The 19,063-nt window shown below is 46.0% G+C and overlaps 1 protein-coding gene across 1 annotated transcript in view; it reads right to left on the reverse strand.

Annotated features, from left to right (window-relative positions):
* Positions 1–19,063, reverse strand: part of NCAN (neurocan) — a 238,339-nt gene that overhangs the window by 112,387 nt on the left and 106,889 nt on the right. The window contains exons 4-6 of the mRNA XM_066604529.1: positions 15,200–15,374; positions 9,697–9,824; positions 9,190–9,477 (exon numbers count right to left, since the gene is read on the reverse strand). Coding sequence (XP_066460626.1) covers positions 9,190–9,477; positions 9,697–9,824; positions 15,200–15,374 — 591 coding nt within the window. The remainder of the gene's footprint in view (positions 1–9,189; positions 9,478–9,696; positions 9,825–15,199; positions 15,375–19,063) is intronic.

Consider the following 19,063-nt stretch of genomic DNA (forward strand, 5'->3'; position numbering starts at 1 on the left):
ACCGTTCAGCCGTCGCTTGCGCAAGTGTTCGAGCGCAAGCGCAAGTACGCCGCCACGCACCCGCACGCTCAAACGTTAACCGTCCGCATCGCAAAATTCATCAGCCTTGAGATGCTGCCGTATAGGGTTGTGGAAACGGAGTCCTTCAAAAGTATCATGGAGGCGGCGGCCCCGCGCTACTCAGTTCCCAGTCGCCACTACTTTTCCCGATGTGCCGTCCCAGCCCTGCACGACCACGTCTCCCGCAACATTGTGCGCGCCCTCACCAACGCGGTTACTGCCACGGTCCACTTAACTACGGACACGTGGACAAGCACAGGCGGGCAGGGCCACTACATCTCCCTGACGGCACATTGGGTGAATTTAGTGGAGGCTGGGACAGAGTCAGAGCCTGGGACCGCTCACGTCCTACCCACCCCCAGAATTGCGGGCCCCAGCTCGGTGCTGGTATCTGCGGAGGTGTATGCTTCCTCCACTAAAGCACCCTCCTCCTCCTCCTCCTCCTCTGTCTCACAATCAAGATGTGTTAGCAGCAGCATGTCGCCAGCAGTCGGTGTCGCGCGGTGTGGCAGCACAGCGGTGGGCAAGCGTCAGCAGGCCGTGCTGAAACTACTCAGCTTAGGCGATAAGAGGCACACGGCCCACGAACTGCTGCAGGGTCTGACACAGCAGACCGACCGCTGGCTTGCGCCGCTGAGCCTCCAACCGGGCATGGTCGTGTGTGACAACGGCCGTAACCTGGTGGCGGCTCTGCAGCTTGGCAGCCTCACGCACGTGCCATGCCTGGCCCACGTCTTTAATTTGGTGGTTCAGCGGTTTCTGAAAAGCTACCCACGCTTGTCAGACCTGCTCGTAAAGGCGCGCCGGCTCTGCGCACATTTCCGCAAGTCCCACACGGACGCTGCCACCCTGCGCACCCTGCAACATCACTTTAAGCTGCCAGTGCACCGACTGCTGTGCGACGTGCCCACACGGTGGAACTCTACGCTCCACATGTTGGCCAGGCTCTATGAACAACGGAGAGCTATAGTCGAATACCAACTCCAACATGGGCGGCGCAGTGGGAGTCAGCCTCCTCAATTCCTTTCAGAAGAGTGGGCCTGGTTGGCAGACATCTGCCATGTCCTTGGTAATTTTGAGGAGTCTACCCAGGTGGTGAGCGGCGATGCTACAATCATTAGCGTCACCATTCCTCTGCTATGCATCTTGAGAAATTCCCTGCAAACCATAAAGGCAGCTGCTTTGCGCTCGGAAACGGGGGCGGGGGAAGACAGTATGCCGCTGGATAGTCAGGGCACCCTCCTGTCTATTTCTCAGCGCGTACAGGAGGAGGAGGAGGAGCATGAGGAGGAGGGGGAAGAGACAGCTTGGCCCGCTGCTGACGGTACACCGGCTGATTGCCTGTCATCCTTTCAGCGTGTATGGCCTGAGGAGGAGGAGGAGGAGGAGGATCCTGAAAGTGATCTTCCTAGTGAAGACAGCCATGTGTTGCGTACAGGTACCCTGGCACACATGGCTGACTTCATGTTAGGATGCCTTTCTCGTGACCCTCGCGTTGCACGCATTCTGGCCACTACGGATTACTGGGTGTACACACTGCTCGATCCACGGTATAAGGAGAACCTGCCCACTCTCATTCCCGAAGAGGAAAGGGGTTCGAGAGTGTTGCTATACCACAGGACCCTTGCGGACAAGCTGATGGTAAAATTCCCAGCCGACAGCGCTAGTGGCAGAAGGCGCAGTTCCGAGGGCCATGTTGCAGGGGATGTGCGTAGATCGAGCAGCATGTACATCCCAGGCAGTGCAACAGTCTTTAAGGGCCTGGCCAGCTTTATGGCTCCCCACCAAGACTGTGTCACCGCTCCCCAGTCACGGCTGAGTCGGCGGGAGCACTGCAAAAGGATGGTGAGGGAGTACGTAGCGGATCGCACGACCATCCTTGGTGACGCCTCTGCCCCCTACAACTACTGGGTGTCGAAGCTGGACACGTGGCCTGAACTAGCCCTGTATGCCCTTGAGGTGCTTGCTTGTCCTGCGGCTAGCGTGTTGTCGGAGAGGGTGTTTAGTGCGGCTGGGGGAATCATCACAGATAAGCGTAGCCGCTTGTCAACCGACAGTGCCGACAGGCTAACACTCATCAAGATGAACAAAGGCTGGATTTCGCCAGACTTCTGTTCTCCACCAGCGGACAGCAGCGATACGTAAGCAATACGTAGGCTGCACCCGCGGATGGAAGCTACGTTCTCTCTCACCATCCAAAACGGGGACATTTCTGCTTCATCAATCTGTGTCTAATATTCCTCCTCCTCCTCCTCCTGCTCCTCCTCCTGAAACCTCACGTAATCACGCTGAACGGGCAATTTTTCTTAGGGCCACAAGGCTCACTCAAATAATTTTTCTGAACAATTTTTATAAGTTTCAATGCGCTTAAAAGCATTGGAACTTTAACTTGAACCAATTTTTCGTTACACTGGGCTGCCTCCAGGCCTAGTTACCACTTAAGCCACATTAACCAAAGCGATTAATGGGTTTCACCTGCCCTCTTGGCTGGCCATGGCCAATTTTTGGGATGTACATTAGTACTGTTGATACAGCAATTTTTGTGGGCCCTCGCCTACAGTGTAATCAAATTAATTTTTAGCCCACCTGCATTACAGCTGACGTTACCTCAGCTGTGTTGGGCAATGCAATGGGATATTTTTGTGTACCGCCGGTGGGTTCCAGGGAGCCACCCATGCTGTAGGTGCACACTGAGTTTTTAATACTTCTGTACACTTCTAAAGAACCCGTCTGACTGGGGCATGCAGTGTGGGCCGAAGCCCACCTGTATTACGCACGACATTACTACCTCAGCTGTGTTGGGCAATGCAATGGGATATTTCTATGTACCGCCGGTGGCTTCCTGGCACCCACCCAGGCAGTGGGTCCACAGGGAGTTAAACCTACATGTGTCCACTTGTAAAGAACCCCAGTCTGACTGGGGCATGCAGTGTGGGCCGAAGCCCACCTGCATTACGCACGACATTACTACCTCAGCTGTGTTGGGCAATGCAATGGGATATTTTTGTGTACCGCCGGTGGGTTCCAGGGAGCCACCCATGCTGTAGGTGCACACTGAGTTTTTAATACTTCTGTACACTTCTAAAGAACCCGTCTGACTGGGGCATGCAGTGTGGGCCGAAGCCCACCTGTATTACGCACGACATTACTACCTCAGCTGTGTTGGGCAATGCAATGGGATATTTCTATGTACCGCCGGTGGCTTCCTGGCACCCACCCAGGCAGTGGGTCCACAGGGAGTTAAACCTACATGTGTCCACTTGTAAAGAACCCCAGTCTGACTGGGGCATGCAGTGTGGGCCGAAGCCCACCTGCATTACGCACGACATTACTACCTCAGCTGTGTTGGGCAATGCAATGGGATATTTTTGTGTACCGCCGGTGGGTTCCAGGGAGCCACCCATGCTGTAGGTGCACACTGAGTTTTTAATACTTCTGTACACTTCTAAAGAACCCGTCTGACTGGGGCATGCAGTGTGGGCCGAAGCCCACCTGTATTACGCACGACATTACTACCTCAGCTGTGTTGGGCAATGCAATGGGATATTTCTATGTACCGCCGGTGGCTTCCTGGCACCCACCCAGGCAGTGGGTCCACAGGGAGTTAAACCTACATGTGTCCACTTGTAAAGAACCCCAGTCTGACTGGGGCATGCAGTGTGGGCCGAAGCCCACCTGCATTAACCCTTTCCAGTCCACTGTGTGACCTGTGAAGACATTAGGGTTTAAGGCTGTACAGCTCCGTTGTTGGTAGACGTCCGTCGGGGTTCTCTTACTGTATATTGCCAGCCTCTCTGCTGTCGGAGCCTATCCTACGTGTCAGCTCATGCAGTACTGGCTTTAGCCAGCATATAGCGCCGTTGTATAACAGCAGAAAAAGAGTAAGCCCCCTAGGAAAACCATATACAAATTGGATTGGAAAGGGTTAAGCACAACATTACTACCTCAGCTGTGTTGGGCAATGCAATGGGATATTTCTATGTACCGCCGGTGGCTTCCTGGCACCCACCCATGCTGTAGGTGCACACGGAGTTTTTACTACATCTGTACACTTATAAAGAACCCCAGTCAGACTGGGGCATGCAGTGTGGGCCGAAGCCCACCTGCATTAAGCACGACATTACTACCTCAGCTGTGTTGGGCAATGCAATGGGATATTTCTGTGTACCGCCAGTGGGTTCCAGGGAGCCACCCATGCTGTGGGTCGACAGGGACTTCACAATAGGGAGTTGTACCTGCCTGTGTCTATGAATTAAAAAGCCCGGTCTGACTGGGGCATGCAGACACCTTGACAGAATGAATAGTGTGTGGCACATAGGTTCCCCATTGCTATGCCCACGTGTGCAGCTCCTGATGGCGGTGGCACAGGATTCTATTTCTCATTGCTTCTGTACAGCATTGTGGGCTATCGCTCCGCCACTTTTAAAGAGGGTCGCTGCCTAGCCGTGCCAACCTCTGCAGTGTGTGCCTGCGGTCCCTCGTCATGGCAGACGCAATTCTAAATAGACATGAGCGTGGTGTGGCATGAGGGCAGCTGAAGGCTGCGCAGGGACACTTTGGTGTGCGCTGTGGGGGGGAGGGGGGGCGGTTGGGCAGCATGTAACCCAGGAGAAGTGTCAGTGGAGTGTCATGCAGGCAGTGATTGTGCTTTGTTGGAGGTAGTGTGGTGCTTAGCAAAGGTATGCCATGCTAATGAGGGCTTTTCAGAAGTAAAAGTTGTTGGGAGGGGGGGGGCCCACTCTTGCCGGTATTGTGGCTTAATAGTGGGACCTGGGAACTTGAGATGCAGCCCAACATGTAGCCCCTCGCCTGCCCTATCCGTCACTGTGTCATTCCCATCACTTTCCTGAATTGCCCAGATTTTCACACATGAAAACCTTAGCGAGCATCGGCGAAATACAAAAATGTTCTGGTCGCCCATTGACTTCAATGGGGTTCGTTGTTCGAAACGAACCCTCGAGCATCACGGGAAGTTCGTTACGAATAACGAACACCCGAACATTTTGGTGTTCGCTCATCTCTACTAATTAGTCTTAATGAGTTCCAGATGTCATAGAATCATAGAATGAGTTGGAAGGGACCTCCTCAGTGCAGGATTTGGCATATGTGTTCGTTTTCCACAGAATTACAGTGTTTCACACATCCCCTTGCATATTACGCGTTCATTTGCACACCCCCATTGGCTTTTAACGTGGCTATCTGTGCGTTAAAATGACGCTCGTGTGAAAGAGCCCTTAACCAAAATGGCGCTTGCAGAAATCTATGCACATGCTGCAGAAGTTACACTATTTAGTTGTACGGAACACGCAACAATAGTTTGCTGTGTATAAACATACACAACCATCTAGACAACTAGGACATCCACACATGTGAATCTAAAATGGCTCAATGATATATCGCTGAGGAATAATAATCCAGTTGCATAAGGGCGGCTTCACATGACCACGTTTGCAATGGGTTCATTCACACTTTTTCTTTTGCACACAGATTTTGCGCGTGCCAAACCCCACCTCCCCAAAATGCACATACTCTATTTCTTCGTATTTGTGCACCTAAGACAACACAGGTAATCAAAAACACCAGCGGCTAATTAGGCTGCACAGCCATTTCAATTACACACGCACCGATGTGAACAGTTCCTGGCAGCACAGAAAGTACCGTAAAATGCGAGCAATAGTGCGTTCTTCCCAGTACAAAAATTTGCGCTACCTCGAGCGTTTTTGCGCTTGAACTCATCTGAAGCCAGCCTAAGGCAGGGAAAAGCAAATGAAACAAGCAAGAACACTGTAATATTGTGTTCAATGTGTAAACAGTATAAAGCAATGGTGGTTACAGCAGCCAGAGTTTTATTACTTAAGACTATGTTCACACTAAATTCTTAGGAACATCCATCTTTCTAGATGTTAGGTAAGACTATACATACCTTAGGGGTTCGCTCAAGTTTCTGTGATTAGAATAGATATCATGCTCAACCCTCGTTTACACTAGCACTGTTTGCGCGCATTAAAAGTGCGTACAGAAAGCGCTTCTATAAGAACCAATAGTTTCCTATAGAACCATTTAGGTGAATGACTTTTAGACACGTTAAATCCTCGTAACTAACAAAGATAGGACATGCAACTTTAAGATCGCATCTAAGGTTTGTGGCGAGAGAAAAGTTAGGACCTGTGAACAGGCTAATTCAAATAGCTGGAATTCACCTGTTCACGTGATTTTAAGTGCAGTATAGCCACGATCTTTTCACACACCTATACTGCACTAAAACAACACTTGTGTAAGTGAGCTCTAAGTGTTGGGGGGCTGTGTAACAGGAGGAAGCAGTCGCAAAAGGGGGGACTGTTAGAGTAGAAAAGATGTTTCCATTTTGTATCATGTATCCATCTTATATGCTTCAGTCAGTTATATCATATTGTTGACATTTTTCTTTAACAAGAACTTTGCAGATGTACTGGACAATCAAGGTTGTTGGGAAATTTGAGATAACAAAACTTCAGCACTAGTTCTCCAAGACATAGCCCTTATACAGAGGTCAAATGAGACTTAGTTTCAATAGGCCTGATAGGAGTCCTGGCTGTAACTAAGAAGTTACTGTTCTTGTTGAGTTTTAATAACCAATGATAATAAATTAATTATAATAAATTCAAATTATTACAAGTGAGGCATGTTCTAGCCTTGTTTCAAATGTCTTTGTAAATATACTTCTGCTTATTAATTGAATAAACATATGGCTTCCAATCACATCCACGCGTGTGTGATTTGTAAGCTTCTTCGAGCTCAAATAAGAACAAATAATTTGGATACCTAAAAACATACCAATTAGTAATATTTGCGCTAACACCATCATTCTTCCGGTGTGAGTGCTAAAAGCTCAATGCATTAAATGATGATGTGAAGTAACATAGTAACATAGTATGTAAGGCCGAATGAAGACAATGTCCATCTAGTTCAGCCTGCTTATCCTCCTGTGTTGTTGATCCAGAGGAAGGCAAAAACCCCAAGAGGCAGGAGCCAATTAGCCCTTCTGGGGGAAAATTCCTTCCCGACTCCATAATGGCAATCAGACTAATCCCTGGATCAACCTCTAATAGTTCCTACCTGCCTATATACCCCGATTAACAATTAACCTAAGATTTATATCCTGTATTATCCTTCCCCTCTAGAAAGACATCAAGTCCCCTTTTAACTCCTCTATGGATTTTGCCATCACCCCATCCTCAGGCAGAGAGTTCCACAGTCTCACGGCTCTTACAGTAAAGAACCCTTTTCTGTGTTAGCGATGAAACCTGCTTTCTTCTAGACGTAGCGGATGCCCTCTTGTTACCGTCACAGTCCTAGGTATAAACAGATCATGGGAGAGATCCTTGTATCGTCCCCTCATGGATTTATACATAGTTATTTGATCACCCCATAGCCGTCTTTTTTCCAGGGTAAATAATCCCAATTTTGCTAGCCTCTCTGGGTATTCCAGTCCCTTCATTCCATGTATTAGTTTAGATGCCCTTCTTTGAATCCCCTCCAGCACTGTAACATCTTTCCTGAGCACCGGTGTCCAGAACTGTACACAGTATTCCATGTGAGGCCTGACAAGTGCCTTATATAGTGGGAGGATAATGTTCTCGTCCCTCACCCCTATACTTCTTTTAATGCACCCCAAGACTCTATTAGCTTTTGCAGCAGATGACTGGCATTGGTTACTTCAGTTTAATCTATAATCCACTAGTAACCCCAAGGTCTCCATTTCACTTTTCCCTAGCAGTACCCCATTAATTGAATATTGGTGACATCCGTTTCTCCTGCCCATGTGCAGAACCTTACATTTATCCACATTGAACTTCATTTGCCATTTTTCCGCCCAAGCCCCGAGCTTATCTAATTCTGTTTGTAGCCGTACATTGTCCTCCGTTGCATTGATTATATTGTATAATTTTGTGTCATCTGCAAATATTGATATTCTACTCCAGTAGTCCTCCCATTATAAAATTAGAACAGGCGGACTACTTAGCAGCACTGCTCAATGCATTGAGCAGTGGCTTTTAGCACTGGGAAAAATGGTCTAGGTAAGTATAACATCTACAACACCGGACTCAGCAGGTCACCTACTTTCAGTGCATAAGCTTAGCTTTTAGGGCTAAAAGTAGCTGACAAATTGCCTTCAAAGCTCTGTATATAACAAACCCTGTGGATATTCATTTTAAATATTTTAGAATTTCCTGTAAAAATATATTTAAAGCAAACTAAATCATGCTGCCCAAAGCCTTGTGGTTAATTACGCCATTTTACTGTGCACTTGCATGTGTTAGGGCTTGTTCATATCTGTATTAGGGATTTTCATCTATCTATACTGTTTTTGGAGCAGAGAAACAGAATTAAAATGGAATTAAATATTTCCATTTTTCCCCATTGATTCCAATGTTTTTTTTGAAAAACTGTAAAGCTTTCAGTTTGCTTCTTTTCTATTTGGTTTCTGTTTTTTAAACAAATAGCCCTGCATCCGTACAGAAAGGCCTAACAAAGCCTAAATATAGATGAGAATACACCCTTATTCAGGAGATTTAGTCAACACTCATAAAATGATATGCAATATCTTATGGGAGTATTCCTTTAAATTTAGAATCGGAAAAAAGGCTGCCGGGATCCGAGTTCTCTCATGTGTCCAAATTAGTTAACAATTATCATCAGAGAAAGAACAAGTGACATCAACTATGTGAAGTCACCACTGTGCTCTTTCTGATGAGCCCAGCCCATTGAGCTTTATTTATTGTGCAAAAGAAAATACAGTGTCCAATCACGGTTGACCAACACCCTAAACATAGCAAATCATACAAAGTCTAACACTGATGAATGCATAAAATTATGTGATGTGCTGCTTACATCACTTACACTGATAAGAGTGAATGAATGCAATGAATAAATATGGTCTTCAGAAAAACGCTGCTTCAACGACCTTCAAACTAAACTTTATATTAACCCTTAAATAACTATTATAACACAAAATCCTTACACAATATCAACACCAAATTAATATTCATGCGTTAAATCTCAGACACACATATTTCATTTATTCAATTTTGTGCATGCACGGTAAATGATATTTATAATATGATGTAAAATAATGATAATAAGTAATACCTTTGTAGCAGTAGGCCCCAAACTTCCTGTTAGGATGTGGAAATCCTGTTCGATTTAGGTATTGATATAACGTTCGAACCCCTGGTTCCTCTCCACCGCAGTTTTTCCGTGGATTCCGTATTGGATAACGAACACTACTGTCTGCCAACCAACCTGGGTCACACTGGTCCAATCCCTTTCTCCAAGCTGCATGCAGCTGACCCACAGTGGCCAGTGAACCTCCATCAAGCAAACATGAGTTTCGTGCACCCTCTAATGAGTGCCTTTCTGGCACATAATAAACATCACCTGCAGATAAAGAGACCAGAAATATCAACAGGGAAGTTTAATCAGCTACTTTTTTTGTAATAATGATATAAATCCTCAAATCCATGAGCAATTATAAAGAATGGGTGAAGAAGAAAATGCAAATATAGTATTTATGTTGGAAGGCTCTCATCTAGTGCAAATAGCAAGGCAATTATTTTATTAGGGCTTGTAAGTACCTCTCACACAGTAACAACCTACCTAAGGGGCTGTCAATGTAGCAGTAGACGTCATAGGTTTCCTGTGGTTCCCGTTCTCCGTACGTACGAACACCAGGAACATTATTTCTGTCTCCATAGCAACCAGGCCTGGGTGTTTTGATTGGGTATCTATACAACAGAAACAGATAAAATGCAGGATTCATAGTTACGTTGTTATTAGAGAGAGTCAATTTTAACCCCTTACTGTCGACCAATCCGATCCTTTAATGCAATTTTCGGAGGCTGTGCTTTCCCGGCGCAGGCTTTGCAAGCGCACTTGGTTGTGTTGCCTAAACCGGGAAAGGACGCCTTGGTCTGTGGCAACTACAGGCCCGTTTCTCTCATAAACAGTGACAGAAAACTATTTGCCAAACTGATAGCGACCGGTTTAAAATCATTTATCCCGGGGCTTATTCATAAAGACCAGGTAGGCTTTATTCCTGGGAGAGAGGGAAGAGAAAACATAATAAAATCCATGTCGTTGGTGTCAATAACTCGGCGTATGGGATCCCCACTATGTCTCATGGCAGTTGATGCCGAAAAGGCTATTGATAGGGTGAGGTCGAAGTTCTTGGAGATCACTCTGCAGAAGGTGGGCCTTGGCTCACGCTGAGAGCCTGGATAATGGCCTTATACGCTGATCCATCTGCCAGGGTGCGAGTAAACGGGTCTTTGTCTGATTCTATTAGTATATACAATGGAACTAGGCGGGGAGGCCCATTGTCCCCCCTCCTATATGTCTTAAATATGGCTAATGCCATCAGACAAAACTTACAGTGGGCCAAACTGATCATAAATTGTCCCTTTTCGCTAACGATCTACGCTTATATTTGTCCTGCCATAACGTAGGTATCCCAGTTCTGCTAGAGGAGTTTAATAAATTTAGTGAGGTAAGCAATTTTAAGATAAATCTACAAAAAACTGAAATTGTCAATATCTCCCTGTGTCAGTCTGAGAGGTCACTCCTTTAGAAGCATTTCCCATATTGGTGGCAAAGTACCTCCATTACATTCCTAGGGATACAACTCCCAGCTGACCCTGCCCAAACATTTTCACTCAACTTCAAGCTTTTCTGGTCCAGTCTCAAAAAGGACCTGAACAAATGGAATCCTCTCTTCTTGTCATGGTGCGGAAGAGTTAACTCTGTCAAAATGGACTCCCTCCCCAAATTTATTTATTTATGCCAAGCTTTACCAACTAGATTGCCCAGGATATACTTGCTCCGCATTCGCGTCCTAATAACCAAGTTTGTTTGGAAGGGCCACAGGCCAAGATTAAAATATAATATCCTCACCCGGACGAAGGGCTCGGTGGGACTTAGGCCGGCTGCACATGAGCGTGACGGGCTCCGCCGCGGAATATTCCATGGCAAAGCCCGTCACGGCACCCCCCAGAGACCCCATACTTACCAGCGGATCCGTCGTTCTCGGTCCCGCATGACGCTTCCCCGCCCACTGCCGCCGTGTCATATGACACGCCGGCCGCGTCACATGATACGCCCACTGCGTCATATGATGCGGCTGGCCGTGTCATGTGACACGCCGGCCGCGTCATATGACGCGGCGCCGGTAGGCGGGGAAGCGTTTTCACGCTATCTTCCGCTGTGCTACAGCGGGAGATAGCGTGAACGGACGGCTTCCATTGACTGCAATGGAAGCCGTCTGCGCGTACACCCGCGGCAAATAGAGCATGCCGCGGGTGAGGACGGGAGATTTCACAGTGCGGAATTCCGCGGTGGAATTCCGCACTGTGTGCCCTGAGTGAACCTAATAGCTGCGGGCAACGCAGCGGATTTTTGCCGCGAATTACGCGGCGGAAATCCATTTGTGGGAAGGAGGCCTTAGTCTTACTGATTTCTCCCTATAGTACAAAGCTAACATTCCAAATTGCGTATGGAACTTGCTCAAACATCGAGCGACCAAGCTTTGGGTTGAAATAGAATATACCACTGATCCCAGGTTAGCTCAAAGGCTTTTTTTAGTTTCCGGGGGGCACATTGATGAGTCTCTTGATTTGTCCCCTTTACTCTCGCAACTAAGGTCTGCTTGGATATGCTTTGCCACAAAGAGTTCATTGGTCTCTATCCCCAGAACTCTCACCCCACTACTAGCTAATCCACAATTTAAGACCTTTGAACACAGTACACATCTCCTGTCTATACACTCGGACCCCATTCCACGTTTGAGGGATATTCTCAAACCTGGTGGGCTAAGGTCTCTGGTGAAGCTCTTTGAGGGGACTCGGATTCTTGCGGGAGATATTTTCAGCTGCAAGGGGGCCTTGGATTCCCTGACACCCGATGCAGGTTTAAGTAAACACCTTTTGCCCTTCAATTTAAGATGCTGCTGTCTCGAGAGGTGGGGGACAAACCCTCAGAGTATGTTGGGGCTTGGGAAAGGGAGCTGGGTCGGCACCTTCGCCGGGACTAGTGGCAAAAAGCTATCACTCTAACACACAAGGGGACGGTGTATTCTAGACTCCAGGAACTTAACTTTAAGATATTGTTACGATGGTACAGGACATCGCAGAGCCTACATAGAATGTTTGCCCACACCTCCCCCATGTGCTGGGTGGAGGCAACCAACGCACTGGTGCGTTATGAAGAGATGAGAGCTGAGAAGGACCTAGATCTTAATGCATTTTAATGCGGTGTGGCAGCCATGGCTAGAATTTAGGTCATCTCCCAGAATGGAACAATGGTTGTCTTTAGGTTCGGGCATGGCAGAGTAAAAGCTATTTTTGGGCTTGACCCTGGTTCCCTCGGCCTCACATGAGAGAATGTCAGAGATAGCCTCGGTTGCCAACATTTCTAATCAGCAGGGTTGATCTCTCTTTTCCAAGCTCCTTTGAGGCTCAGATGTCCCTTCCCACCTTTCCCTCCCCTAGATTTCCCTTTCCTACCTGTGTTCATCTATTTTACTTTGCATTCTATTATATTGTTTGATTTATCTGAATATCTGTGACGTGGGTGTACTCTTTGGATGCTTTTCAAAGTCCACTGGCCGAAGAGATACGTTGTTATGCTGCATATATTATTGTTAATTAATATGTTTTGTCACCTATATCATATAAAAATATTTTTGAACGAAAAATTTCTATGTGGAGTGAAATGAAAAAAAAAGCAAAATGCACAGTTCCGCCATCTTCTGACCGCCATAAGTTTTTAAAATGTTTCCATCTACATAGTTGTGCGAGGGCTCATTTTTTGGCAGGATATCCTGTGGTTTCTATTGGTACCATTTTGGAGTGCATACAACTTTTTGATAACCTTTTATTTCATTTTTTCTTGGAGATGAGATTGTGTATTTTTTTTTCTTGGCGACATTCACCATGTGGGACAAAAAATGTGTTACTTTGAAAGACCAGACTTTTACAGACGCAGCGCTATCTAATATCTTTTTGGTTCTTATTGTTTAAATTATTTATTAAACATATGAAAAAAGGTTTGTTTTTTAAATTTGTATTACCTTTTTTCTAATAATTAAAGTATTTTTAGTAATTTTTACGTTTTCTTCTTAGCCGCCATAGGGGACTAGGACTTGTAATCATGCTGGATCATGTATTACCATAGTATTACATTATAGTGCGATCTGACAGGCAGCCTATCAAGCAATGCCATGGGCAATCCCATCGCAGGTGGGCCATTCGGGACCCTCAAACATTGATTGGGGGATTTAAATGCCGCTGTCAGAACTGACAGCTGCATTTGAAGAGCTAACAGCCATAATCAATGTGAACACTGATCGCCGCTGTTGCCAGCGGGTGTTCAGCTGTTAGAAACAGCTGGCACCTGCATTATATGTAGCAGGATCAGCTCCTCATTTCCCTTCATGCAAGCCCCAAATGCACCGAACGTAACTGTACGTCCCATGTCATTACGGGGATGAAGGCGTATTCCAATAATAGACTTTTATTGTCTATGCATATGATATGTGATAAAAGTCTGATCGGTGGGGGTCTCAGCAATGAATGGAGTAGTGCTAAATTTAGTATGTCCAACCATCATTGCATTCAATCTCCTCCTCACTGCAGTAGAGTGCTAATAGCCCACAGTGAGGCCTCATTCACACAAGCGTATGCGTTTTCACGACCGCTCGCATGCGCTATAAAATCGCATTAATGAAGAATAGCCGCAATCGAGTCCTGAGCGGAATTCCTTCAGTCGGTAGAAATCCTTGGAATGACTTCTAATGCTTAAATAGAGCCAGCTGTCTTCTTTTCCGTGTGCCAAAAGCATTTTTTTTAGCAAAAGATAGGTCAAGACTTATGTTTTTAACAGCGTGACTTTTTCACACGCCCAAAAATTGTTCATGTGAATGAATGCATTGGAATCCAAGGATTCAGATGGTCGTGATTTTCGGCCGACATATTTTGTATAGCCGCGTAAAAACGCTGATGTGAATGAAGCCTGAGTAAGAGAGGAGGACATAGGGGGCCCCTGTTCTTGGGATCTGTGGGGTCTTAGGGTGCCCACCCATCAGACCTGGGGGTGGGTGATAAAAGTCTATCCTGTTACAACCACTTTAACTACTTAAGGACCAGACACTTTTTAGGGATTTTACCTTATTTTTTTTCCTTTAGCTACCAAAATTATTTTCGCTGCATTTGTTTTCTGTGACATATAGAGCGATTTTTAAAAATATCTTTTTCACTGACTTTTGTTTCGTTTTTTCGTTTTATTGGGGGTAAAATGCTGAAAAAAATGGTTTTTTTTAACATTTATAGTTATTTTTTTTAATTTAGTATATTTATGCCAAAATAAAGTATGGGAACGTATTCCTGTATTTGTTTCGGACATTTTGATATATAGTATGTATGGTTTTGGTTTACAGGGCCCATACAGCGACGGATTTGGTTGGCGTTGGCTTTGTGTTATTTTCTTTCTTATGTATATATTGTTGTTTACTTCTGTAATATTGTTTTACTTTTGTATGTAATCATGTTTTTTACTATCTATGTCCCCCATGGCGTTATGTAAGACCTCTGGGGGACATTCATTTTTTTTAATTTGACACTTTCCCACTGTAGCTAGGGCATCGATAGGAGCCCCAGTTACAGAGGAAAATAACCCCTGCAGTGACATTAGTCACTAGCAGAGCTGATAAGGGTCTAGTATGACCCTCCAGCTCTGCTGTAGCAGGGAACCCAGGCGGTCACATGACCCCCCCGACTCCCGTAGTGGAATAAACCCTTTCACTTTCTAGTACACTGCGCTCATTGAGCACTGTATACTTGGGGAGGGAAAAGGCAGAAAGGGTTAAAAAACCCTCCTGCCTTTTCCTCTGGGTTATCAGCTGTGACTGACAACTGATGATCCGTCATGTCTCTGATTGATTTCAGAGCAGGAGGCTTAAAGCGCCACCGTAATTTTACTATTGGCGGGGTTTTAAGCCCAGGACCATACGCCGTATATTTACCGCGCCTGGTCCTTAATGGGTTTAACACTATTTTTAGGCTAGCCACATAAATGATATATCAGTTTTTGAGAAAGCTGTAACAGTTACCTTACGGTTCCATCAGATAGCCATCCTGCATCACAGTTGTCCAAGCCATCCTCGAATGCAGCCTGCAACTGCTCCGGCGATGCGATGACACCCGTGTTCTCCCTACAGGAGCGCACGGCATCGGGGAATGTCAGGGCGTATCTGTTACTAGCAGCGCGGTAGTGAAACACCAAACCTAAAAAAGGAAGAAGGAAAGGTCTTTGTTGTCTGCTTTCCGGATAACATCAGGCCCAGTGTGATACCATCAATTATTTCACGATTTGCTTACTTTTATACATTTCCTTATCTCAAACTTCCAAGGGAGCGAGAATAATAATGCTGCTTATAGCAGTTTTGTTACAATGTACCATAATGCTTCGGAGAAACCTATCAAAGCAGCTCTATTTATATGTATCTTTGAAGCTGCATCAGGAAACAGTTGCCTGTCTCACCTATCATGTATCGCGGTGCGGAGCGCATCGAGTCACAAAGGAATGGGCTAAATTATTAAAGATAAAAGCTGCATCCCACGTACCGGCGCCGCTGTTCAGCCCTTAGAATCCACACTGCGTTTCGGGGAAACGTAGCGAATATTTAGTAAGAATCATTCTAAAGGGGCTTCTATTCGGCCCGATAATAAGGCGCCAAAGTTCTCACGAACGTCTGTTTGCCCGATCATTGGCATTTGTAAAAGAAACAATGATCAGCCAGCGATCAACCAGCGATCGAGCGAATGTTCGTATGTTGCCAATCATGGCTTTTAGACAAGTGTAAGGCTGGTTCACACGTGGCGGAATTGACATGGATTTACAGCAGTAATTTCACAGCATTTTTAAAACCGAGACTAACCAGCAAAGTAGACAAGATTTTGTAAAAATCTTGTTCCCGCGCTGCCTGCAGTCCGTGGTGCCAAAGCCGCAAGAAAACTGACATATGGCGCAGAATTCCAATCTGCAGCATGTCAATTTTAGCCGTCTTGCTTCTTCTCTCTTTCGCATCAAATCCTGCGCCAAACTTACGCTGCGGAAATCTCATAGAATTTCCGTGTGTTCCCGCTGCGGAGATTCCCACCCCATGTGAACCCAGCCTTAAGATATGCAATGGTTGGCTGCACATTTCCCCGTATGAACAGCAGGATGAGCAGGTGACCAATGATTGCTGTATGGGTACAAATTATCGTAATAAGGGAATAAGGGCGGCTTCAGAAGAGCGCAAATACACTCACCTCAGCGCAATGTACAAGGCTTGTTTGCGTGCATATTGGCGCATTGTACTGTACTTTTTTGCACATGCAGGGCCTGTTCATATACCTTCCTGCGACACCCTCCTGCCCTGATTTAAAAGGCTATTTGGCCTAATGAGGTCCAGATGTGTTATTTTTTTCACTATATTGCGCATCCTGTTGTGTATTTGTAAACCCATTTGTGCATCTCCTATAGATGTCTATGGAAACTCTCGGTGCACAAATACGCAGGAAAGTAGAGCAGATTCCATTTTTTTGCGCGTGCGAGAAATACAAAGGAAAATTAATATCAATTCTATTCTCTGTGTATTGCACACACAATTTTTGCGCGCGCAAAAAAGTGCAAGAACGCTCGCAAATATGTCTTTTGAAGGAGCCCTAAAGATCTGTCCTGTCCATACAGACAATCCTCTGCCATGTGTGGTCGTTACGATAGTCTGTGAACTGGCCAGTATACAAGCACCCGTAAGGCCCTTTTACACGGAACGACTATTGTGCAAACTGCTCATTAGATCAAATAGTTTCCATGATATTCGTGCCGTGTAGATACACGCCGTGAAAGAATGATCAATTGCTGGCAGACCATGGAATCAATTATCTATGAACAACTGCCTGCTTACAATACATGAAGGCGAGTGGATGGAACAATCGCCAGTCCACTCCACCTCGTTCTCTAATTAATGATTGCTCCTATATGGCAGCACAAGAGCGATCACCGATGGGTCGGCTCTGGGTGCTGTAGCTTTAAAGCCCAACTTAACGCTTAGGGTGCCTCCAAACGCGCGTTTGCATTTTTGGGTGGGCGAAAAAAGCGCCGCGATAGGGCAAATATGTGTCTACTTTGGAAAGTGCGTTGTCGTGCCTTTTTTACCCAAATCAAACAAATGATGGCTTCATATGGAAACATAGCTGCATAAAAAGGCAAAAAAAGCCGAAAGATAGAACATGCTGCGATATTTTGCTATCGCAGCAGAGAGCATATCACAGGTTTAAATGAAACCATTGAAAAACATTGATTTCATAAATCAGCTTTTTTACTCACTCTCGTATACAGCAAAAAACGCAGCGTTTTAGTGTCCGTGTGGAGGCACCCTTAAATCAACATTTGTGTAACGGCATTACATACAACACCTAACAACGTTGCTGACAGCCCTTCTTCTAGGGATCATTCAGGTCTAGAGATGAGCGAACGTACTCGTCCGAGCTTGATACTCATTCGAGTATTAGCGTGTTCGAGATGCTCGTTACTAGAGGCGAGCACCACGCGATGTTCGAGTTACTTTCACTTTCGTCTCTGAGACGTTAGCAGGCTTTTTTGGCCAATAGAAAGACAGGGAAGGCATTACAACTTCCCCCTGCGACGTTCAAGCCCTATACCACCCCCCTGCAGTGAGTGGCTGGCGAGATCAGGTGTCACCTGAGTATTTAAATCGGCCCCTCCCTCGGCTCGCCACAGATGCATTCTGACAGAGATCAGGGAAAGTGCTGCTGATGCTGGAGCTGCTATAGGGAGAGTGTTAGGAGTGATTTTAGGCTTCAAGAACCCCAACGGTCCTTCTTAGGGCCACATCTGACCGTGTGCAGTACTGTTGAGGCTGCTGTGAGCAGTGTTGCACATTTTTTTTTTTGTATATCGGTCGTGCAGAGCATTGCGTCCTCAGTCTGCAGTCATTGTACATAGTATAGGGCCAGTACTGGTGAGGCAGGGACAGTGGGAAAGGTGAAAGAGATATACTGTCTATATAGGCAGTGGGCTTTTTCAAACAAATTTGGGAAAAAATATATATATTTGGGCTGCCTGTGACCGTCCTCAGTGTACTGCATCTCTGCTGGGGGTAGTAGTCCTAATTAATACGCAGCTAAGTGTTACAGCAGGCTTGCGCAAAAGTGTTTCCTGGCTCTGCGTTGCCCGTTACATCACCGCCGTCATCCCATCCAGAGGGAAACAGTCTGCAGTAATTTTACATAGTATAGGGCCAGTAGTGGTGAGGCAGGGACAGTGGGAAAGGTGAAAGAGATATACTGTCTATATAGGCAGTGGGCTTTTTCAAAAAAATTTGGGAAAAAAAATATATATTTGGGCTGCCTGTGACCGTCCTCAGTGTACTGTGTCTCTGCTGGGGGTAGTAGTCCTAATTAATACGCAGCTAAGTGTTACAGCAGGCTTGCGCAAAATTCTTTCCTGGCTCTGCGTTGCCCGTTACATCACCGCCGTCATCCCGTCCAGAGGGAAACAGTCTGCAGTAATTTTACATAGTATAGGGCCAGTAGTGGTGAGGCAGGGACAGTGGGAAAGGTGAAAGATATACTGTCTATATAGGCAGTGGGCTTTTTCAAAAACATTTGGGAAAAATACTATCTTTGGGCTGTCTGTGACCGTCTTGAGTGTACTGCGTCTCTGCTGGGGGTAGTAGTCCTAATTAATACGCAGCTAAGTGTTACAGCAGACTTGCGCAAAATTCTTTCCTGACTCTGCGTTGCCTGTTACATCACCGCTGTCATCCCGTCCAGAGGGAAACAGTATACATATATAGGCTGCCTACAGTATCTGTCTGCTCTATCAGCTCAGCCTTTAAAAAAATAGAAGCAAAACACTTAAGGCCTACTAGTGGCCTTTGGACACTTGACTGCTTCTGCGCTGT

The sequence above is a fragment of the Eleutherodactylus coqui genome, chromosome 5 (assembly GCF_035609145.1).
Source record: "Eleutherodactylus coqui strain aEleCoq1 chromosome 5, aEleCoq1.hap1, whole genome shotgun sequence".
In the NCBI taxonomy this organism is placed as follows: Eukaryota; Metazoa; Chordata; class Amphibia; order Anura; family Eleutherodactylidae; genus Eleutherodactylus; species Eleutherodactylus coqui.